We start from the raw sequence: 24,156 nt of genomic DNA, 5'->3' as shown, positions 1-24,156 counted from the left end.
ACCGAGAGATTTCTGACTCGCGAGCATTATCGGAATTCTAACCTACCCTTCGTTAAATATATCTAGCCGCGGTTACGATTTCTGCGGTTACTGTAATCCCTCTTTCTTATGCAATCGAGGTTAACACTGACGACGATTTTCACGACCTACGAAATATCGCCAAAGTATTTGCAAACCGATCCTGTCAGGTCAGACATCTTCGTTACCCTTTCCAAGGTCTGCGATTAACAAACGCGTATCGCGTTATCGTTAACCCGGGATTCGCACAGTCTCGATGCAAGGTGATGCTGCGAGCAAACTCAGAAACGTGCAAACACAAATAGTTGTTCGAACAGATTGAAATCTGGAGTGAAAATCGGAGAAAATAAAGGCGGGTATGCATGCACCGGTAAAATTCATGCCAGACGATGTTTGCTGGCGGTGATCACGCGATCTCGTAAAACTCGGTGCGCCGTTCTATTCTCGTACTTGTCACGCCATTTTGCATAGCCAGGCAGACGTTCACCCTAATGCAGTGACTCGGCCGGTCCGTGAGTTTGAATAGTAAATTTCGGTTATGATAAAACTTTTGGCCGCGACGCGATATCAACGGCAGTAACGTTACTTTTAAGCGCGGCAATACATTCGACGACGGAACACGAAACATAGTATTATCTGCGTTCGCCAAAACTGCGCCGGCCAGCTCGACCAACGTCGAGAGCGATGCGTTTATTTAAATAACAATCGTGCGCGATGCGAATAGATATCGAGGGTAAGGGAAAAGAAAGGATTCTCGCGGATAGACGTTTTGCGCGCCACGTCGCGTCTAGTTCGATGATCGATACTTTATTAATTAAAAAATGGTGTAAATTCTAGTTTCTATCAGGAAGGCGGTGTAAAAGAAAGTAATCGAGAATCAAACATCGCGGTTGCTATTCCACGGTCTTCGAGACACGGAGAGAAAAAAAGGAACGGGGTTATAGTTTGTTAATGGCCCGGTTTATCGATAGGGCGTCAACTACCCTTGGTAATTGGAGTTACATCGACGCGTGCACGCGAGCGCATACATCTCTCGGCACGAGTTACCTCCATATTGTTGTGCCTACAAAGAATTTCGCACGCATCCATGCACGCACACATCGACGGATCTCAAAGGAAGGGTGTGTGTATTTACTGCGAGGAAACATCAAGACCGCTGACACAAGGTGAAATATGGGGTCGAAACGGGTGTGGCAATTAAAGCACGGTTCTCTCCTCCCCCTCGCCGCTCTTGTTTTCCTCTCGCTTGTTCTCGTAACTCGTGCACGAGTGATTTAGTATTTGTGTACGCGCGAATACACAAGTCGCGACGAGCCACGATTATTTTCAAAGTGTGCGAAAGGGAGAAAACGCGACGAAATATCATAAAGAATCACGATTTTATCGCCGATCAGAGCTGCACGTTGGAGACTTTGTTTAGTTTAAATCGCGCGAAAAAGAGACGGCGATTCGAGGTTTGAGAAATCCGTCGAATTTTTCTAACATAACCGATGTTTGAAAGATCCGCAGTTGGCGATACAGCCGACGCGGGTTGCACGACACGCGAGATTTTACTTAGCGCGAACGAGTCGGTTCATTAGCACGCAAATTGTCCAACAGAGACGAGCCCCGTTTCGTGTCGGAGCCGGTACAACCTAACTGGCCTCTTATCGGGTTGCTCGAGGGTAGAAAAAATTCGACGCGAGAACTGCACACGGACCAACCCTTCGATTCCATTACACCCCGTCGTCTGGATAACGGAATGCAACGTTTTAACGAAAAACGATACGAGACTCGACGAACCTGTTCGTATTTCTCCAACTCCTGATGGTAGATCTGCCTAATTTGAGCGAGTTTGGCTCTGTAGTCCGAATGTTCGATGGCGTTGTCAGGTTGTCCAGGTGGTCCAGCCGCTGCAGCCGCCGATGCCGATGCTGCAGCTCCCGCTCCACCGCCTTTCTCTGGACCGGCAACTCCCTCCGCGATCAACATGTTGTCCAACCTCATTAACTGCGGGTCGGGTGGCTCCTCTTCTTGGGTGTTTCGTAACGAAAGCACTGAAACGATCAAAAGTTAAACACATATTATTATCGTGCAAGATTTTACTAACGCGAATGTAAGAATTTTCTGATGCTTTGTCCGTCCATCGGGGCGGCGTAGATGCCGGTTTATAAAAAATCGTGTTGACCAACGAGGCGGTTAACTTTACTATCGCGTCAATTTTTCTCCGCGATCGAGACAGAGTTCCGTTCCGTTACCGTGGGAATCGTGTATCGAGTGCACGGACTTGGGAAAAGTCACGCGTTTACCGATCGTAAAAGAATCAATTTTGCCGCGGCATTCCCTCCCGGATCACCATCCTCGTCCCAGGCTCTTCCTCTTTGTCTTAAGGGCCGAGGCACGCAGTGCTTTAGAACGGGGCGGTTTTCCGCGGTGTAACAGTGGTTTTATTGTACTTTTACGGTACATGATGGAGCTGGACGACCCATAAAACCAGCAGAGAGCGAGGAAGCTGCTCCTCTCTTTTCTCTTCTCCCTTCTTTCACCCCGTGTCTGTGACAGTTCTTCTAGAAAGATGCAACCCCGTCTTCGACGCTTTTCACCCTGTTCGCGTAGTAAAACCAACACGTGCACGCGCGAGTAACCGCGCGTCGCGTCGAGGGGATCAACGACTGCGAGGCAAACTCGTGCAAACTACCGCGGGATATACTTCTATTCGGTTTACCGATCATTCTTCCGGTGATTTTAAATACCGAGCAAGAAGTTGTTTGTAGAACGGAAAGTTAGCCGAACATCTTTACGCGATAACTTAAAAAAGGAAACACGTAATCAAACATCTCGCGAGCACAGGTATGCCTCGATGCTTAGTCATACGCGCGATACGAATTCCTTTACCGAGAGCTGTACGTTCGAGTTGTAATTTAAATTCGTTAAGACTTTTTTCCCGCTACGTTCTATGCTTTCTCGCCAACGAGAAAAAAAGTCTCTGGAGACCTCCGCGAAGCGAAGAAGGGGTTGAAAGTTCGTTGGGATTCGCGGGAGCGTGAAACGAATGCGCGGAACTAATGCATTTATACGAAGTGTAACAATTAGGGCCGCAGCCCCGACAAAGGGGTTGGGGTTTGAAATTCCTCCCGAGGCTCGAACGAAAAGGGCGAAGACGTAAAGTCGATCACTGGGGAACCGTTTCTTTGAGAAAGATGTTACGGTAACTCTGTCAGAGCTTTCGTGATCGTTTAACGAATCTTACCTCACGCGAGGGAATCGTCTCGAAACTTTTCGCCGATCCCTGCGGTACTTGATTTACTATTGTCTTCGGTCAACGAACGTTGCGCCGTGTCGCACGCGCCTAGGTACTTGTGATAATAACAATTACTATTATTATTTCGTGTCTGACTTAGAAGCGGGCAAAGTTACCGACGATAAAAGCGGCTTTACTTTTGAGAAAAATAATGTTCTCGAAACGCACGGTATTTAAATGTACAAAAACGACCGAGGAAGGTTAACACCAGTCAGAGGGGTGTCGTTAAAACTTGGTTGCTTTGAACTTTTAAAGCTACCGTTGGCAATTAAAAATGAAAAACCTTCGGCCTCCGCACCGTGCCGCGCTGCGTCGTTCGGTCGGAACGGGGTGAAATAAAACGAAAGTTTACGGCGAAGCCGTAAGGAAGAAGTTGTTCCATCGAAAGTTAAGAGCCCATGAGCGATCGACGGTAGGTACTTTCGTTTATTCGTTAGGGGTGTCACGGTCTATCGAGAAGAAGAAATTGCGCTTCAAATGGTAATATTCAAAATTACGACAACCAATCGTTGATATACAGATCACGAGTTGAGAAATTCTCGGAACGAGTCCATCGAGATTTGATCGATATTCGAGACGTTAGGTCTTCCCACTCTGGAGGCAAGAAATCCGTACAATTCTCAGACACGAGACTAGAAATGATGAAAAGCTACGGATCGTTGATCCATCGTGCTTCGCGAAGCAGTAAAAGCGCGAAACGGAGGTGCGTGCCGCGCGCGGAAAATTAAGCGGTCGAACGAAATTATTTTCGGGTATCGAGCGGGAAGAAAGTAATCGGGGGTGGCTTACGGGCAATAATCTGGCCATTACGGGGTGTAAGGGGCGGCCCTTGATACCACGTCGCCAAGGCACGGGGACTACTAACCTCCTGCGGGGGTCCTTACAAGCACGTAAACTCAGTTTTACTAGCAGTTAACATTTTACGACTCAGACGGTCTGCCCGACTCTGTAAACTTTGTTTCTTCGTCGCTCTTGCGAGGGTGAACAGTGCGTGTTTCTTCCTGTTTCTATTCATTTCTCTCCCTCTCTCTCGCTCTCTCTCGTTTAGCTTCTCGTCGGCCAACTTGCGGGTATTCGTCACGATACACGGATTCGCGTGTAACGTTGGCTCTACAACAACGTACGCGTCGCGGCGACAGCGTAACGCGCGTCGTTTTCGAGGGTCGTTAGCGAGCGAACCACGTTAATATGACACTCCGTTGAAGATCGAGCTAATTACCCGACTAAGTCGTTGTACCTGCTATTCGCGCGGGCACGCGGGACAAAATTTCTGCCGTTTGGAAGAATTGCCGCGTCATATGTAAACTTGATAGCGGCGAGTCGGGATAAGAACGAATTAAACTGACTACCGAATATACTACTCGATTCAAGTCTGTACTATGCTCACTTCAATAAATAAATAAATAAATAAAGGTTCGTATATTCGTGCATCGCAAAGTTCTCTCTCTCTCTCTCACTCACTCACTCACTCTCGACCTGTGCTCCTACAAATATGCAAGGGCTGCATGTAGAGAGGCGTGGAGAAAATCGAAAATCCCTGTTCGAAACAACCCCTGGGATAATTTAGATTCGCGAAGCGAAGTAGTACAGGTACGGCAACAGCAGCGGCGGCAGTGAGCGGCGGTGGAACGCCGCTGGTGTGTATTGATCTAAACGGGAACCCGTGAAAGCAATTAAGATAAGGCACGGTAACAAAGGGTTGTCGGCTGCTACCCGCTTTTCACCGTAGGAAAACAGAAAAGAGAGAGAGGAAGGGGGAAATGGAAAGAGCCACGAACTAGATGGAAGCAGATACGCGACGAAGAAAGGCCTAAAGCCTGAATAGCACCGAGGGGTGGAAAGCATATGGGGCGCGTTTTCCTAACGCCTTAAATCCTCGAGTACGATACGAACGTATGTAAAACACTCCCTTCTATCCCTTTAATCTATACTTATCAGAGTGTTCCCAAGTGTTGGTTTATTCGACTTAAGAAGTGTCGCCAAATATTAGAAAAGAAATATTTCCAAATAATATAGCGAGTATATTATCGGTCTGTAACAGTTTAGGTGCCTCGCCCTGTATAAAGCAATTTCACCATCATTTTCATTTCGGCTAGATTTGAATCCTGACCCAGTTCAGTGATACTTTTGAGTGTCTCTCAGGACAACCGAGGGAATCGATTCCCAAAATCCATTCAATTTTTTTCCATCTTTCTTTTGCACCCTCGAGCTTTTCTTCCGAACCCCGCGATAATCCGCGCAGACCCGATCCAAATGTAAGACGAAGGGAACGGGAAAAGATTAGGCGAGGAAAGGAAAGCAAGGGAAGGCAGGGCAGGGCAACCCGGAATGGCTGCTCATTTAATTCGAGGGTGAATCCTGTCGACAGGGACGACGGCACGCACGAAGTGCGAAAGGGAAGCAAGGCAAAAGAAGATGGTAGAGCGTTACCCTCCAGGATCCGATATCGACACCGAGCTGTAAAAATATCCGAACCTCTTCTGATTTACGAAAGAAATCGAGACACGAAGAGACCTGCGTTGTTGATATCGCGTTTCGCCCCGTCACGAGCTCCGTTTCTGCTCGAGTGCTTTCGGAAAGGTAAGATCGTCGCGTGTCAGGTATTATTGCATCGGAGGAACGGAATGGAAAAAATCGGATCCTGAGAAAGGCGATCGTTGTTCCCAGAGTCCTTGAGCCATTTATCTTACCTTCGCAGCGATAACGGTCTCGTTTCCGCTATCGTCCAAAAGACGCAAACTTATCGTTAACGCGTTATTTCTTAAAAACTCGTAAGAAAATTTCACTTGAAACGTACTCGCGTTGAAATCGGTAGGACTCGTTGCTGGCGGTGAAAAATAAAACTACAATTTGAACGCGGCACCCTTTGATGTTCGAGATGCGTTTCGATGGCGCAAAAATGCATGAAAGTTGTAAATAAAAAAAGGATTAATACAACGGGCAGGGCGACGTTCGGTCGAAACAGGTTTTTAAAAATTGCATACCGCGAGTTGCATCGCTCGCGACGCTATAACGTCGAGCGATACGCTATCTCGAATTGCTCGACGTAATCCGCCGGAAAAAAAGTACGACCGCCGGAGTGAAACATTTATTTTAATCCGACGGCTGTTACGCGCGTTATAATGCGCGCGTACGTTTCGAGCGTGTAAAAGTTATCAGGCGGCCGCTGTCGCGTCGCCGCGAGCAGATATCGGGATTTCTCTCCGCGGATAATAACGTTTGGAACGTCGCAGACAGCGGGGTGCGCTCGCTGTGCTTCCGGCCTGGACGCCGACTCCGCTTCGTCGTTTCCCGTCTCTCCTGTCGAGTCAGAACTTTTCCACGATTTCTTTCGCGCTTTGGCAATTCCGCGCTTCCGTTTTCCTGAAAAGATTCCTACGCGAACGGTTTCTCGCGTCGATATTTTTCCAACGTCGACACGGAAAGCGGTTACTTTCCTCTCGCTCTCGCCGCCTTTTCCACTCACGCTTCGTATCTCCGGTCTAGGACTGAGGCTACGCGTCCAATGGTTTCTATTTTTGAATATTCGAATATTCGAACGGATCGGTGGTCTGGAGACTCGACGAATTCGTTATAATTTGCCTCCCAACATTCTTTTCCGACAAAATAAGAAATTGTATAAGCAAAGAGAAAAAAATTCGAAAATTACTTCTTACACAAAGCAATACTTGGAATGATATACGTTTTCTATACATATACATATATAATATACGTTTGTTGAAGCCGTACCCAGGCATCGTACCTTCGCCAACTTCTGCTCGTCGAATTTGCTCGACCGTGTCTTCGAGCATGCTTCCACTCGTTCTCCTCTTTTCCACTTTTATTATTTTCTTCCTTTCCCGGAGCCACTTCCGGCGGGAACCGGTGCTCGTCTGCTTTCCGTTCGCCGCGGCGTGACTTTTCCAACCATCGTAAATCAAAACTCGACGCGAAAACGCGACCGAACGTACGGCGTATGCGCGAAACCATACGTACCGGGTGTCCCGAACGACCATTGAACCCACCTGATTCTCGCCAGTGCGAATGGAACGCCAACGAAGAAATATCGCCGGGGTCATACTTTTCGGCGCGATACGAAACAACTCGGAGACTTTGATATTTTTCGAGAACGGTCTCTTCGAAAATTAAGCCGTGCCACGATCAAACGGTCAAGTCCACGTGCCTCTCGTGGGAGGAAGAAGCAATGCTCTGATCGCTTTTGTTCATCCTGGTTTGTTTCACGTTCTTCGCGTCAAATCGAGACACAAATCCTTCGCGATGCTGTCCTCTTCATCCTCATCTGGCGTTACATCGTGCCCAGAAAAATATATCGTATCGCAGCGAAGGAGAACGACGAAGCAGGGCGAGAAAGTGGGGAACGCGTTCAAGAACCGTGCAACATCCCCTCCTCGGATCGGAGAAGAAAAGAGGGTTGAAGCGTCGGTGGCCGTGGGGGTCGAATAAAATTTTACGGCCGCGAAATCGTCCAATAATTGTTACGGCTCGCTTTGATCGCGTAAAACACATCGTAAACGTCGAAAGGGACGACCCCCTGGCCGACAGGAATTACTCTTAACCCCCTTACGAGGTATTATGCCGTATTACCAACGGTGCTGCGTTTGCGTCTGCACGCTTCCACCGTCTTCTGCCGTTCTTTGGCCTTAATCTCCGACGTTTCTCCTTCGAAAATCTTATCCGTTCACTGAGTGTGATAGACTAGTTCGCACCCCATAAAGTCGCTCGTAGGGGCGAAGCTTCGAGAATTCCGCGCATTAATCGAACAACGTTAACGTTTCAACGATGTGCCGTTAAGTGTACGATGACAGCAAATCAACGAAAGATGCGACCACGCGACGCATTGACTTTCTATCTTTAAAGCACCGTCGCTGAAAATTCTTTTCCTCCGAACAAAGTTCGCGAATACAGCCGAGACGTCGTACATAAATTTTTAACTCGAGTGCTTCTTTTCAGCCTCGCTTGGAGCAATCTCGCGGGCCAAAAAAAAACCCCACCGTTAATATATTCAAGCAAAAAGATTACACGGTGCAAAAATATCTCGAGTGGGAGTCCGCGCTCTTGCGTAGTTTCTCCTCTTCGCTTCTCGCTTCGTCTTCTTTAAGGTACTCGCACACGGCCAACATTATTACGCGGTATCGCGTATCGACGATTACATCGACCGTACAAGATTGATATGTAGATCTTACCACGTCGTTCCTCGAGACTTCTAGTCAGAGTTCGATTATTTTCTATCCTTGGTTAAACGGTGCGCAAACGTAAATGTACCCATCGTGTGTGGTTACCTTTATATCGAGATAGTCAGGGCGAGCACGAGTGTGCTAGAGAGCGTTCGTGTGCTACGCCAAGAGAACCGGCAAGATCTTTTAATGAAACGCGGATGTTAGAATGGCAGGAATGCTGCAAAATGGTCTAGGCGTGCTATGTACTCTACGTGGAACGTACACGCGGCCGTCCCACCTTAGACTCCGATGCTTCGTATACGCGCGAGCAGGAAAAGCATCCACCGTGTAAAATATATGTATGTACGGGGGAGCGCTAGGGAGGAATGTACATGGCGGGCGTCTCGAGGCAAATTAAGCCTCTCGACTCCGCTTCGGCTTCGTTATTCAAGTGGCATTCCTGCTCGGGTACCCTCGAGAACTTGTCTCTCTCTCCTGTATACGCCGCGGAACGATAACTAGACTTTTTAATAGCTCGACAACGACCAAAGATATTCGGGACGAGCTAAGGAAAGTCCCGCGGATCGCGCGCGGTTCCACCCTTTCCCTCGTTACGACCTTCACAAATTTCTCGGCTCGATTTGCTGACCGTTACGCATTTTTTCGTACGAACGTTTGATACGATGTCAAAGTATCGAAACGTGACTTTATTTCTCCAAATAACGAAGTGTGTCCATCGAGTAATTCCAGCGGAAGCTCGAGAGAAAGGAGTAGAATGGTCGTGAGTGCGACGAGAACGATAAAGCGGAAGAATAGAAGGAAGGAGTATTAATAAAACGTTGCGAGACTAAAGAGAATAGAAGGGGAGAGAAGAGGGAGAGAGAACGCGCAAGAGGATCGAGAAAGAAATTCTTATTGCCTGGCAAGTCCGGCTTTTCCGCAATATACAGCACAGGTGTACCGAATGTGTACACCCCGACCCACCCTTCGTCGTACACGTTCTCGTCCGTAAGGGTAGAAACAGCTCCGTGCACGCATGGTCAGGATCGTATTCTGTCTAGCGGAGACCATTACTCTTTGCTCTTGTTTCGTTTCTCTCGACCGTAACATCCACCTCTTCTGTTTAATGTGATACAGGCTGGATGTATCGTTCATAGGGAGAGAAGAAAACCAAGTAAAGTACAGTTACCGTTTTCCAGACCATTGCCGCGTTTTTCCGCTAGGAGACGGCTCGAACGTGTAACTTAGCGTTAAAACGGGCGACAAACACGATTTCGCTAGTCATCGACCCCGTCGATATAGTGGGACGAGTCTGGAATGGCCTCAACGCGAAGACGCGTTCTTACCAAAAGCGAAACAAACCGCAACGTATAAAAATAGCTGATCGAATTTATACTTAAACCCGATGTAAATTTCAACGGTAATCGATTAAACGGACCCGACAAAACGCGGCCGGTGTACACCGCGGAAACTCGAGTCTACAAGCATTGCGGTCTATAACGCCTAATGACTCTATAACCTGGTTTATACCCTCGACGACGGAGCCGTCCGAGAGAAACCGGTAAACCAGTTTTCGCGAGACACCGTTCCGCCGCCTGTAAATCATCGGAAGCTTTCCGTTTCCGACAATCCGGCGCGAAAATCGAACAGAGGCTACGGAACTTTCATCCAAGGGTCAGCGCGGATTAATATAAACGCAACAATCTCAAACGACAAGGGAAGCTCGTTTCGATAGATTTTCAAATGCCGTGGAACGCGAGAAACGACGAGAAACAGCGCAGGATGTTTACGTATACGTCAGTGTTTCTCATTTAAAAACGAAGCAGTCACGAAAGAATCGGACCGTTTTAATAGGATCGATTCCGTAGATTAAATCCGACGAATCGAATACATGTTTCTCCCTCCATTATTATAAATCCACGTCTCCGTTAAAATCTGCTCGTCTCTTTCACGAGTGTGTGTATTTGTTATTTCCTGGCTGGAAAAATCCTGCTGAGCTGCGGAGTATTTCCTTTGGAGTCCTCGTCCAGAGGACGAGAGAGAGGAGGAGGTGGTTTCCTTCTCCGTCGTTCCTTTTCCGGAGGGGTGGGCGAACAGTACAGCAAGCAGAAGGAAGACGGGGTGAGGAGAGAGGACTAGCTGGCTGGTGGAAAAGAGAAGAGGGCGAGAGGCGACAGAGGGTAGACCGACGTTCCTGGGGGTGGAGGCGCAGGAGGCAACGTGGCGTATTGATCGAGTGGCTCTCGCGTCGACCGCCGCCGCTTTCAAGCCACCCGGTATAGGTTAGCGTCTGCATTCGTGTTCCTAGACGAGGATTCGCGCGTGTGTAGCAACGTCATTCAAATATATGCCCGCCACCGCACCGACGGGCCTGGATACCGTTCGTGTATCCACAGCTCTGCGACCATAGGGTGATTCAAAAATAGGATTTAGTTGAACTTCGATCGGAAACATTTCGCGAAATATCCACGAGAAAGTCCTCGCCGATGTACGATTGAGGGATACGCGATGCGAGTTACGATCTTCTCGCTGAACGCGCGTACCTCCAACGAAACATTTCACCCCTTTTACGCTCGGCGTATTTCTGCGCGACATTCATAGCCTACTCGACCCGTCATTCCAGCTTGTATAGGTTCGCGTAACATCCGATGCGTAATCTATTCCAACCGATGCTGAAACGGGAAAAAGCTGACAACGTTGGGGTAGAATTTTTCCGAAATCCGTCAATTTGATTTCGGATGAAATCGAGCACTCCTTCGAGAGGGCTGTTCGCTATCCCTCTACATATTTGTCCTTGATGTTTGTCAACTGCTGAATCAGCCTGTATACGCTTCCTGGCCGTATATACATGGCGGATAGAGTGGAACCGCGCGTGTATGTGCGGTGCGGCGAACTGTATGCGAGTGGTTCGCGTAGGGAGAACAAGAGGCAATGGTCAGAAAATAACTCAGTCGGCGCGTTCCCATGTGCACGGTATGTGCGTGTGCGTGGGCGTTGAAAACACCGTGATCTATGGTATGCGCATCCCACGAATAACGCGGTGACACTTGGCCTGGAAAATCACCGGGATCGTACTCGCGCGGAAGTACAGTTTTCCAGGTACGTCTGTCCGCGAAAACGCATAAACATCGATAAAAAGAGTTCGCGGATTCGTCTCGCATCCCAAGTTGAAATGAAAATTTTGGCGAAACGACTGTAGGATAGAATATGAATGGCGGAATGTATCGCGGAATGAATCGCTACTTTTTAAAATTATATACTTAAACTGAGAGGAACGATCGTACAGTTGAATAGAATCGCATCTAGAGCTGCCGTGAACGGACCGCGACATTTTTGTAAACTTGTTCACGTAGCAACCGATATCTTTTTTCGCGGATAGACGGAGACTTTTACGCGTTTCATTTTCGTGCCGGTAGCTCTCGGGGGCGTCGTAAACGCACGCCTCGCATCGGTGCATCACCATTGGAAAAACTACGCCCTCGCCTTTACGTCTCGCTCCGATTCGGTTTCCAACTAACGAGACGAAACCCTCACGGTTCGTGCCGTACGCCAAACACCGGACAGATAAGCTAAACGTGTCGCCAATACTATGCAAACGTAATCCTGGAATGGTGAATTTGCAATGATTTGGAACGACAAGCACGTTCTTTTTCGCAAAAGCGGGAAGGAATCGGATGATAGGGCCGTTCGGAAAGATTATAACGGAGCCGTGGAGATGGGACACGACTTCTGGCGAATCTAGAGAGGGTAATCCGTCCCCGAGAAAGGGTGGACCGACGCCACCGTCGGCTCGGCTTCATCCCCGCCAGTCTCTCGTCGAAGGGGAGGGCAAGACGCTCGATATCAAATCGTCGAAAAACCAACGTGGAAATATCGTGGATAGAACCGTCGACGTCGATAAGAAATACATCGATCCGTAGAATCTAACGACGGAACAATTCTTTAACGTCCATTGTCGCGTAATCGCGAAATTGCGATAGATGGTATGCAGCACGTTCGTCATTGTAAAGGCGTAGCAACGGTATTAAAAATTTCTGATTCGCGTTAAAGTACGCGCACGTACGCAAGCAGAAGCGTTCCGCACGTAAACGCAACCCTTTTTCGCGACTGCGGAGAGACATTTTTCTCGTGTATGCATCGCTATGTATGCATAATGCATACCTGCAGGATGCAGCGGACTCTTTACGCGGTGAGAATTTTGAATCGTTCGTGGCGAAAAGACGTTCCTCGTGACCGTTAACTCTTCCGTTGGATCAACGAAACAGTGCGTCGAATATTTTCATTCTAATTTGTCTACCTCTTCGTCAGCTTGTTTAAAAAAAAAAAGGGAATACATAATGGTATTAAGACGCGAAAGGGTTGAATCAATGAGTAAACGAAGCGTCTATAAAAGTCGGCGAGCGTAACAATTTCGTTAGCCTATCGTAATTTTTAGACAACGCGCGGAGAGAAAAGCAAAACTCGGATAGATGGCGTGGAATTGGAGCAGGACCGAGGTACGAGGATGAGGTGCCCCGGGCACTCGAAATGTCATATTCGAGCGCGGGTACAGTTTCTGTACCAGACACACGGAACCTGTTGCTGTCGAGTTTACGGTGTTTTTACGAGCGACGTTACAGCCACCCCTGAGTGCGGGGGCTGAGCACACTCTCCCCGCGGAAACGATATCCCTCTTCTCATTGCCAGCACCTATGCGAACACTGGCACGAGAAAAAGAGAGGAATAGAAACCGAAACTACTATCCGTTTATTTCTTCCCTTCCCATCCCAACCCCACTCCACCCCTTCTCGTTTTAGTTGGAAATAAAACGACCGTACGAGTAATGACTCCGATCATCGCTCGACGATGAAATCTGAATTCCGAGTACAAGCGTCGAACACGCTTTGTCGGAAACACGGAGCGAGACATTTAGCCAGTCGCTCGAACGCTTTACGAATCGATCGAAATACACGATATCGTGATAGGGTAAAGTTCCAGTTATGGATTATCGTTCTACCGCGAAACCTGTGCGCGCGATAACTCCGGCGCAGCCGTGTATCTGTGCATGGCAAGGAGGTAAAATACGAGAATAAAATCCTAGTTCGAATCTTTGTTTCAGCCCGAAGTTTCGTCCATCTACGAACTGCTTTTCGACGATGATCGACCGCGAGTAACCGACCCGAATCGCTAGGAGCTTCAACCGAGCACGCAAAGGCGCTCGCGGCAAAAGTCGAAGAGAAGATTCTGCACGGGCTGACTTCCGGCGAGACAGCGACGTGTACACGGAAGAGGGTCGGTGGAAACAAGCGGTAAGTTTAGGTAGAGTCGAGAAAGTTTCTGCTCGTCTGCGTCGCCGGCGCTGGCTACGAAACTTTCCAACTACCGAGTTTTGTCTCGCGCAATTAGAAGTTCCCTGTATTATTCATAGCTAACGTTGCTCTCCCTCGCTTCGTGCTTCGTACCTCCAGCCTCCCCAACCACTCGGCTTCTTCTGGTTGTTCGGTACCCTCTCGCACCTCTTCGGCACGCTGGATGCGCCGCGCCGCGATGGCCCGCTTCTTCGTAAAGCGCAAAACTCAAAGACCACCACGGAGTAGAGGCGCGAGTCGTGCACGGTTCATGAATTTTAATGAAATCTTCAGCCAGAGATGGAGGCTTTCCTTCGTGTTTCATCCTATGCTTCCACGTCCGTCCTTTTTCTCTTTCGTTCTAGCGCAAACACGCGCGTCTATTGCGCTTTCATCGTCCCTATGTATGCTCTTCACCACGCTCTTTGATATTCGAAGCAAACCACCACGGCTACGAATCATAAATTATTTACAATTCGACAGCCTCGACGCAACTGTTGTTTATTAGAAGTATTATTGTAGAAGTCTAAACGAAAAATAAGGCACGAAGATTCAAACTCACGATCCTCCGATCGACCTACGTTTCGTGTTCTCGTTTGACTCCTTATTCTTGGGTATGAGGGTATCGCGATAGTAGATTATTATTACAACCAATGATATATTTAAAAATTACAACGTTCGATATATAAGAGAGTACTGTTACAGTGACAAGTCAAAGATAAAACATGTAACTCGATAGAACGTACATACGCACTCGCGGGTAATTCGTACACGATAAAATTGCCCTGATACGCTCGGTTCCAATGACAGACGTACGACATAAGCCTCAAGGACGAGCTGTCGCTGTCTCGTCATTTTCTGCAACGACGGAATTGAAACGGAATTAAATTAACGATAACGACTGGGAGCATATATACGGCACGTAATAACGGGTGTGTAGAATCGCTATAGGCGCGTCGGGTAGAGAATGGTAGCTCGTCGCGTGGCCCGACGTTTTCTAACGTGAGAAACAAGACACGATGATACTTATTTCATGCCGGGAAGCACGCGGTTATTGTTATCCCCGAGGGTGGCATGCCATTCAACCGTCACCTCGAATCTAACCCCTCGAAGAAGCAGTCGGACCGATGCTGCGGAAAGCGACGATTCCACGGTCGCGCTACGAGACCGTGAATTTCCCATAGTCTCGGGTTTCACCTAACATTCGTCATCTCGCTTTCTCCAACTGCGATCGAGAAATACAGCCACGGTAACAGCTTCTAACAAATTCGTTTCTCTCGTTAAACATTTGCCGACAAATTGAACGTGCAAAAATGTTCCTTGAAAATTGTATTTAAATCGTAAAAAAATCGCCAAAGCCGCTCTCTTTCAACTATTTGAATAACATTTTCAAAAATAGCCTTTTTTTCAGCCCGTGACCGGTGAATCGAAGGGTAGGTCGACCGAGGAAGACGCGACAGGTGAAGAGAAACTGATTAGAATCTGAACGGAAGACGGGTGGCGAATCGAAGAAAAAAAGGGAGAAGGTTAGATTCCATCGGGAACGAAAAGGACTTAACGATCCACGGTACGAGCTTCTCCTCGCCCCATGCAATCTCCATAGAATTACCATACGATTAAGAGAATACCGGCCCCCGGTGTATGTACACTGGAGCCAACGTTGGCCCTCGAGAGTCTTCCAATTAGCCTCTCGAAAGATCGTTCTTCTCTCGTCTATATAGATCCCGGCCGAGTTACCGGAGAGGACATAAGATCTCGGATATACATAAGCAAGTCGGATAGTTGGGATAAACGTAAACGGAGGTTTACGTAAAAAGTAGATGTCCCGACGCTCGTGACGCATTTTCTCTCAACCGAGACGATCCTATTCTCTCCTCTCTTAAACCAATGTTTACCGCGATCCAAAGAAATTGTCGACGATTGTTCGCGACGTATCGGGTGCCATAGAGCGACTTTCGAAATACATCGTAATCCGCGAATTAATTATAGGAAAGTTACGAAAACTCTGGAATAAATATCATTTGTTGTTAGTTGATTTGGACGTTTCGCGGGATTTGTACGCACGAGCGGAAGGAGTATATCGCGCGTCCATCGCTGGTACTCTCGTTCTTCTTCCATCTTCTTCCGACATTTTCTCTGTCTTCGGTTTACGAGCTTATTTTACTGGATTTTTATGATATAACGTACCCGCACCTAGCTTCGGCTCCGAAGTTTATAGGTTTGCGAGATTTTATCGTGGCGTAACGTATGGTTTGTTAAATCGACCCCTTGCGCCCACACGCACGCGCTCACCGATTCACGTACAACCGATACTTGCTCGAACACGCACCGCGAATTCCGTAAAGGGACCTCTCGCTGTTGGTAGATATTTATCGCACGGCACGACGACCCATCGTGGATCTCGCTTCTTTATTTTTCGTAATCCTTCGCGCTTTTCGTACGATCACGGCACCTTCGAACCGACGCTGCGAAATCTCGACTCCGAACTACGATCTACGATTAAGTTCACCTTTTTTACGCGATATTTTCCCGCGCTTACTCGTCAGATAGTTCAACGCCATACTTGTTCTTGCAGAACCGTGGTACGAGATCGAAATCGATACCGATCCGAACGCAAAGGGTAAAGTGTAAAGGGAGATCCTTCTGCGAGAGCGATGACCATAACGACCACTTCCGGTCGCTAACTCCAGACAATTAAAGCGACTTAAGTGCAATTCTGTTAACGGGACACCAGTGTAACTGTCGTGTACGACTTGACAACACAATGCCTCCTCGGTCTCTTGGATTTTCTTTTGTCTGCCGTATCATTACTCCACTCGCTACGCGTCCTCCATTTTCGATTATGCGATGCGAATGTTATACACTGACCGGAGCTTTCGTTCGAGAACGATTCTACGAAACGTTGTTCCACGAGTATTTCAACGGAGCAAAATTACTTGCCGCGCGCCTGTAGTGTCGGATTTTGCTATTTCACCGGTACGATTGATTTTTCGAAATGCGACTCTCTACGTCGATCCTTGTCGACGAATGCAACGTGTATCCTATCTGCGACCAGACATTACGGTAATGATATTATCCGATAATCGTGTCTAAGCTTTTATCTTCGCCTATAAATATACAACGCATCGCAACAGGAATATCGGGACTACATTTACGTAGTTACGAGTTTCATGACCGTAAATATCGTTTCCCTATACGTATTTATTCTCAAGTTAACCCCTTCGTGCTTTTGAACAATTTTTACAGCTAGGTGGTTGCTTTGTTAGCGATCGGTGCGGTTTTTTGGTAACGTTATGAAATCTTGGTGTTTCTTCGCCAAAGTTTCTACCCACCCAGTATAGTTTCTTTAGCGAACAAAGTTGCCGTGGAAGCTTCCATCGCGACAGAAATTGCTGAGAAATGCTAGCGCGACGAGCAAAAGCTCCCACGTCTACTCGATATTTGCGAGTGAATTCACCAAGACTCTGTGCAACCTTAAAAACTTTTCATAATAAATCAGTGCACAATACGACAAGCTGGAATCGGACAAATCTCGTTAGTCGAGTCGAAGAAGTTTGAGGCTCCCTCTTGAGAGCGAGCAGAAGGCTGGTTCACCTTGGTTGCTGGAACCCATCTGCATGCGGTGACCGCGGTTGAACAAGAGAGAGAAGAAAACACGAAACGAAAAATGAACGGAGAGACGAACAAGCAGGAGAAGCAGGAGAAGCCGGAGAAGAAGAAGAAGAAGAAGAAGAAAAGAAAATCGAAGCTAGGGGAACGACATTCCAACTGGGGTTGGAATGAGAAGCGTCATCTCGTGAAAACCCGACGCTACCTTTGTAACTTCGCCAGCGATACGACCAACGCTGAATCGTAATAATGTTCGATTCTTATAAAAACAATTGTTGAAAAGTCGATTCGATAAATTGTCTTCCTAGTGTTCGTTATATCTGCATATTTAAATTTCAACATTTTGTGTTTTGCAACGACACAGTTTCCAAACTAATTAAAACTAAAATCGATCGATAAGGGTATACGTTTCTCGGTCGAGAGAAAAATCGCGAACGGGCAGAATCGATGGAAATAATTAGAGATTCGATCCCTGGAAAATTTCTCCTCGCGGATCATAAAACGGATCGCGATCGGATAAGGGAATCGCACCAATGGGTAGGGGTGGGTATTTCAATCCCAATTCGCGATACAACTTCCGTAAATTAGATTACAGGAAGTAGCGCGTTAAATCATGCTGCGCGAGGCGTGTAGCGTCAAGCGAGTAAATTACATTATTCATTCTTTCAATCGTTATGCGAACCTCGGTAATTACGATTGATCCTTGCGAGCTTATTTATTAATTAGAAGGGAAAACGGAATTTCAGCTATAAACCTACCGCAAATTACTAAACGTAAACGGATACATTATGGTTGAATCGCTATATAGCATATCGTGTGACTCGTGGATACAATCGCGTGAGACAAACAAACACGCGGAACATTGCGCAAGCCTTAATTAAAGCGAGCGCCAATTAACGTAGAATACACAGTTTACTCTTACGAAAACAATGTTCGTTAAAAGAACTGTATAATGACTTGTTAATTATTTTTCGAATCAAACACGTTAAACAGCGTTGCGTTACTCTAACTTTGGATTAAAAAATTAAGACTACAAAAAAAAAAAATCGGCAACCAAGAATGGCGAAGGCGAAGGGTTTCGCCCGCGGAAACACTTACGGCGTGGATGTGCGAAAGTAAAAGAGAATCACCGTTTGGACACCGTCCAAATTGGGTATGGATTTTTAATTGTTACGCCAGAACGCGACCGCGGCGACGTCGTTTCAAAAGTACGGAATCGAGAGTAACGCGATGTCTGGCTGTCGGTTTAATTGAATGACGATATATCGAAAGGGATGAAGAAAGAGTTGATGGAGGAGTGGGAGGATGCATAACCGATCGACTCGCATTTCAAAGCTCGCGTACGGTACACGCGCCGACAGACGATAAATAAAGTCGACCGCCAATCGGACGGCCGAGCTAGCAATCGATAGCGACCAGTTTTTGATTAATTACAGAGTCACGCTACGCCGTTCATTTCGAATTAAGTGTTCGATGTGTTTTGAAATTTTGTCCAACGATAGGACCGACAATTCTTTGACATTCCAATACTCACATTTTGAGTTCACTTCGATAGCGATGAGAATATTTTTAGAAAAACGCGATATCTAGCGACGGCGCTTTATTTATACACGCCACCGCTGCGAAGGACTGTTCGAAGAAAAAAGATCTCAGGATGCTGAAGAAGAAAAAAAAAAACGGATTAGGGGTTAGACGGAAGGCGGGTTCGAGAAATCCCGCGGATTTCGAGCTCTCTCTCGTCCCTTTTTGGTTCTCTATCGCGCTGGGCTGGGTTACCCTTCGGGATCCTCGCGCATCTCATGGGAAATCGACCTAAACGGGGTTGTCCAAAACAGGTTTTCGAAGATGATCGTGTTTCGAAAAGTAGCTGGCTTCGAATGACCGTGACAAATCGTCACCGCCTGGGGACTAACGCTGCGAGACTATCAATCACGATGCAAGATATTCAAATGGGAGGCAAGTCCATTAAAAGTAGATCTTTCGCGTAGTGGACGAGGAAAGCAATGCATTTATCAGCTAGGTATATTCGATACGATGCGACTTTGTCGCGATCGCTTTGTTTTAAGTTGATTCGAGTAGATATGTTCTTAAATTATTTGTTGAAGATGTAACGCTCGTTGCCGTAATACAATTAGAGCACAGAATTCGTAACGACGCGACGGCGGGTTCAAACCGTAGCTGCGTCTATCGATAACGAACAAAGGGAATGGAAAAAGTGTCGAATGGGGAGAAATCTGACTCGGTACAGCCCTGGAGTCGAAGCTATCCGAGCTCCGCGAGAGAGCCGATTATATTAAATGGCTGGTAAAACGGTCTGCTTAACATAGCGTTTATCTGCTCCTCTTGGTTTTAGTACTTTTTCACTGCCTCGTCAGCCATTGCCCATAAACTCTACTACAAGCCTTGCCTGCCTCTTTTTCTCTCTCCATCCCCTCGTCGCCTGTTCTCCACTACCCTATACATTTTTCTCTGTACCTTCGTCCGACCTACGCGCGCGCACATGACGCCCAGTCACCCATGTATGCATCTGTCTGCGCGCGCGTGTATATACTTAGCGCAACTCATAAAGAATACGGAACCATTAAAACGACTCATCCTCTCGAGTGCGCTCATCATACTTGGACCCCTTTTTCTGTAGGTAAATCCTCTTCACGTTCCCGACTCTGTTTCACTTTCTTTGTATCGGAGAAATCGCCAGAAGAACGACTACTCATGCTCGAGTAAACTTAAGCAAACCAGTTAAAAGGTTGATTACGCGACTAAGGAACAACGGAGACGCGCGAATCTCCTACCGTTTTATCAACGATCATGACTCGACCATCAGTCTTTCTTGTTACGTTATTATCCCTAACGAGGAATATCAAAAATGGATTATCAATCTTTGCATCGAATCAGCTGTAATCAACGTTTTGTCTACGTTCGGTTGAAAAAGTACAAGTTCCCAGCTTTTAGAATCATCCTGCAGGAAAAAGAGCATCGTTTCGCGACGATGTGACCAGTAGTCTCCCTTTCGAATTTTTATCGGAGATACATATACAACGGACGCTGTACGTGGAATGTCGTCGACGTCGAACCCTCGACCAGCACAATACCACCCTCGTCGCGAGAAAGAAGACTAGCTGGCTACCGAAGGGGGAGGGTAGCCAGGGTTGGAACAAGAGAGAAAGAGAAAAATGTGTGTAGGATATACACATATACTTACGACGGAACGACGTGAAAGAGGGTGGCTTAGCATGAGGGGCGTGGTGGCCCCACCACCCCCATCAAACGACCAAGCAGAAACTACTTTTGGGGTAGCCGACCCACACACCTCCTGCTCTTCTCCCTTCTTCACCCCTTGTCGGTTCGGGCCAAGCCAACCAGCCAGCCATCCAGCTATCCAGCCATCCAGCCAGCCACCCCTCGCACCCGAAAAATAATTGCGCGTTTCGTGGTCTCTTGATCCGCGCGTAAAAGTAATCCAAACATCGCATAAAAATTATGTTTACGAGTTTCGAATGGGCGCAGGGGTCGAGCCTGCACCGCGCGTCCGAAACGTATCAACAGTCTCTCTCCTCTCGCCTGGAGTCAAGATAGGGATCTCTCGTTGTAGGAATTTCTCGGATTGTTTAGAACTGCTCGCATGCGAGAGGCGGACCGGTGCATGCGAGTTACGAGGTGATCGTCCGTACTTTTATGGAGTGTTCTCTCTTATCTCGTCGGCGTCTATTTAATCGGTAGTCGTTTATCGTGAGTTTCGAGAGATGGTGACTAGCGATACAAGAATCGAATAACCACAGATAACTTGGAACGAATACCGCGAATAACGATAACGTAACGAATCGTAGTCGACGTCTATGGAAGCGCGTTCGATAAACAGAGTGAAATGCGATCGAGAAAATTGTATTCGAAATCTAAATTATAAAGACTACTTCGCATTGTTCGATACTCTTTCGTCGATTTTTATGAAAATTTGAACAATTTCGTTAATACTCGATCACCTACTGAATAAACCGCAGATTTTCCGGTCGACTGACGTATTTTAATTTATGGGATACGGTCGCGACACACCGGTAAATATTGGATCACGATTTGTGACGCACGGTCACATGAGCAGCTTCGACATATGTAACTCGACCGGATTGAATTAAATAAGAGAGTAAAAACCAACGAAGCTTACCTGTTTTTTCCTTGATCTCGCACAAAACCGAAAACAGGGCCGGCTTCATTCTGTGGCAATTCAGTGTGTGTTTCCTGGGCAAACGAACGAACAAACCGTAAATCATACGTCGAGCTGAAAATCCTAGCGCGCTGTAGCATTTACGATAACGAAACACGAATCCGAAAATAAAGGTAATTCGAGTGCGGCCTATTTGAACGTAAGAAAGAAGCGAGACGTTTTCGCAAAAGTTCCACGATCGTGGACCAATAATGATGTGAAGATAAACCGAGTCTTATCGCGCGTTCTACGCAACCTGCATTACAGCTTGTCATTACCAATACAAGTATTATACTTGTCATTTAACGGTTCACCGGGTACTATAAAATCTTAAAAAGGATCGTAAATATAACCTTTACTTTTCCCGAGAACGAAATCGCGCCGTGAAATACTTGAAAGCGATCAACATAACCTGTTTTCATTGCCGTTTCGATATACTAATAGACTTAACGCGACCAGACGATACGAGTGTGTTCTCGAGTAATAATTTTAACGAAAACAACGCGATAAACTATCGTAGAAGGAAATATTTCAACAAAATAGAAAGATACGTAAAATGTCGCGTAAAAAACTCTACCAGCAAATGATACGTCTTGGCGATATTAAAAAATGGCGGCTGATGGGATGTTTAATGAGACTTACCTTGCTTGCGCTTCGTCCAAACTCTGATCAGTGATATTCATAATTTGTTGGAGAATATCACCGATATCCTGTTTTCTAGCCTCGGCTGCTTGATCCGGACCCTGCGTCGCAGTTCCATCGACAGGACCCATGCTTCCATAGCCAGCGGTGTTTTGGGCCCCCTGGCCCTGATTCCCTCCCATTAGACCAACACCTGATCCACCGTGTTGCAGCATCCTGCTAGTTTCATCCATCAACGATGGACTGCACACTCAGAATATTATCTGCCGCCTCTCAACTATTCCTGTTTTTTCTCGGTTGCTTTGTGCCGTCGGAAGAATGAATTTGTTCACACAGCAGACAACACTCGCGCGGGCTATGGTCTATCGTATACTAGGTGTCGCGGAAAAACACGACCGTACAAACAACAGTCCCGCTCTTTCACTTGACGACGACGTCGACGTCGACGACCACGACGACGACTCCTCTTTTACTTGGAGGAAAATAAGTTCCATACACGTGCTCTTTTTCTTTCTCTCTATCTCACTCGTGCGACACTTCATATATGGAAGCCCAGACAGCAGGCATGCATTTGTAAAAATATAATCTCTCGCAAATAATGTATACCGAATGTTCCTTCTAGGCGATCCACAAAGCAGGGTATCCTCCTCTTAATGCGCGGCACGATCGGATCGCTTGGAGGTTATGCCGCCGTGGCCTTTGTCTCTTACGTATCTTGTTTGGCGTTTTACTCGCTCTCGCTTCTCTTGGTCACTTTCCGTCCCTCGCTTGTTCGCTCGGGCTTTCACTCTATCTCTACCTTTCCGGATGCTCCGTTACCCTTTTTTTACTTCTGTTTCGTCTTCGTATCTTGTCTTCTAACCATCAGGGATATTTCACGTTGAGCCGTTGGGTGTCTAATAATCTGTTTCTAGACTGGTATACACGCTACGAGGATAATGAAAACGGAGCAGCTTTCGGCAGCTTTAAACTTGACGGATTGTCGAATTTTACGTATACGCGATTGTGTCGAGGGTCGGCGTCGCGCCCGGCTCGCATGCACTCTCCTTTCACTCGCTCCTTCCTCCGCTTGGCGAGGATACGTTGTAGAAGCTGAGGAAAATCGGCGTTCTTCGAGCCATCCGCGCACGGACGTCACACACCAACTCTCCCTCCGCCTTACAAGGCAACGCGCGGACCGACCGTTTCTGTCGCTCTTTTCACTCTTCTCGGCCGCGAGCGACTGCTACGCTCCTGATCCACGCTCGTGTTCGTGCGTCCGTGTGGGTATCGAATACCTGGTGTTCGTGCGTGCGTGCGCCAATCGGCGGCCATTATAGCCGCCTCGACCAATCAGAGCGTTCGACTCATATCCTTCCTTCTTTAACCAAAGCGTTGCCTCGCTCGCTCTCGCGTGTTATTGTCCGCGTGCGCATCCACTTTATTTACGACGCAACCTCGCCGCTTCTCTCAATCCGTTCTTCTTAACCTGTACCACGTTCCTTCCAAATTTCTCCAAATCTCGATAAAGAAATGTCGGAGCTGATCCTTTCACGCACCATTCGTAAATCCGTTGGAAAATTGTTGGTTATCTTATTCAAACAAGTTGACGTATTTTACCTTGGATCCCGACAAGCGCAAACTCCGCCCATTCCTTCGACTTCTTTTTTTTCATCACCACTAACATTTAATCGTAAGAGTTTACGTCATTACTGTATACAGTTTTGTCGAAAAATTAATGATCAAAAACAAAAGTATGTGTAATGATAATCTAGCCTTAACGAATACCGTGCGAATAAAATGAAGGAACTTCGTGCTCGAGAAATGTAAATTACGAGACCGGTAATGCGCAAGTTCATCGCAAAAACATGGCTACGCATTCAACCATTTTTCTAACGCGGGAAAACATAAATTCCAATCGGAATTTTGAATCATTTTCAAATTTAA

The 24,156-nt window shown here is 47.1% G+C and overlaps 1 protein-coding gene across 4 annotated transcripts in view; it reads right to left on the bottom strand.

The window, feature by feature from the left end:
- Positions 1-24,049, bottom strand: part of LOC128881396 (homeobox protein extradenticle) — a 39,466-nt gene extending 15,417 nt beyond the window's left edge. The window contains exons 1-3 of one of the 4 annotated variants that reach the window (XM_054132406.1): positions 22,231-24,049; positions 21,550-21,623; positions 1,801-2,054 (exon numbers count right to left, since the gene is read on the bottom strand). In XM_054132406.1, coding sequence (XP_053988381.1) covers positions 1,801-2,054; positions 21,550-21,623; positions 22,231-22,463 — 561 coding nt within the window. In that variant the 5' untranslated portion in view covers positions 22,464-24,049. The remainder of the gene's footprint in view (positions 1-1,800; positions 2,055-21,549; positions 21,624-22,230) is intronic. The other 3 variants (XM_054132407.1, XM_054132404.1, XM_054132405.1) reach the window with 3 other exon arrangements.
- Positions 24,050-24,156: the final 107 nt, after the last annotated feature.

Source organism: Hylaeus volcanicus, chromosome 8 (genome assembly GCF_026283585.1).
Source record: "Hylaeus volcanicus isolate JK05 chromosome 8, UHH_iyHylVolc1.0_haploid, whole genome shotgun sequence".
NCBI classification, from domain to species: domain Eukaryota; kingdom Metazoa; phylum Arthropoda; class Insecta; order Hymenoptera; family Colletidae; genus Hylaeus; species Hylaeus volcanicus.
The sequence above is the reverse complement of the archived record's forward strand: the minus strand, read 5'-3'. Positions and strand labels throughout refer to the sequence as shown.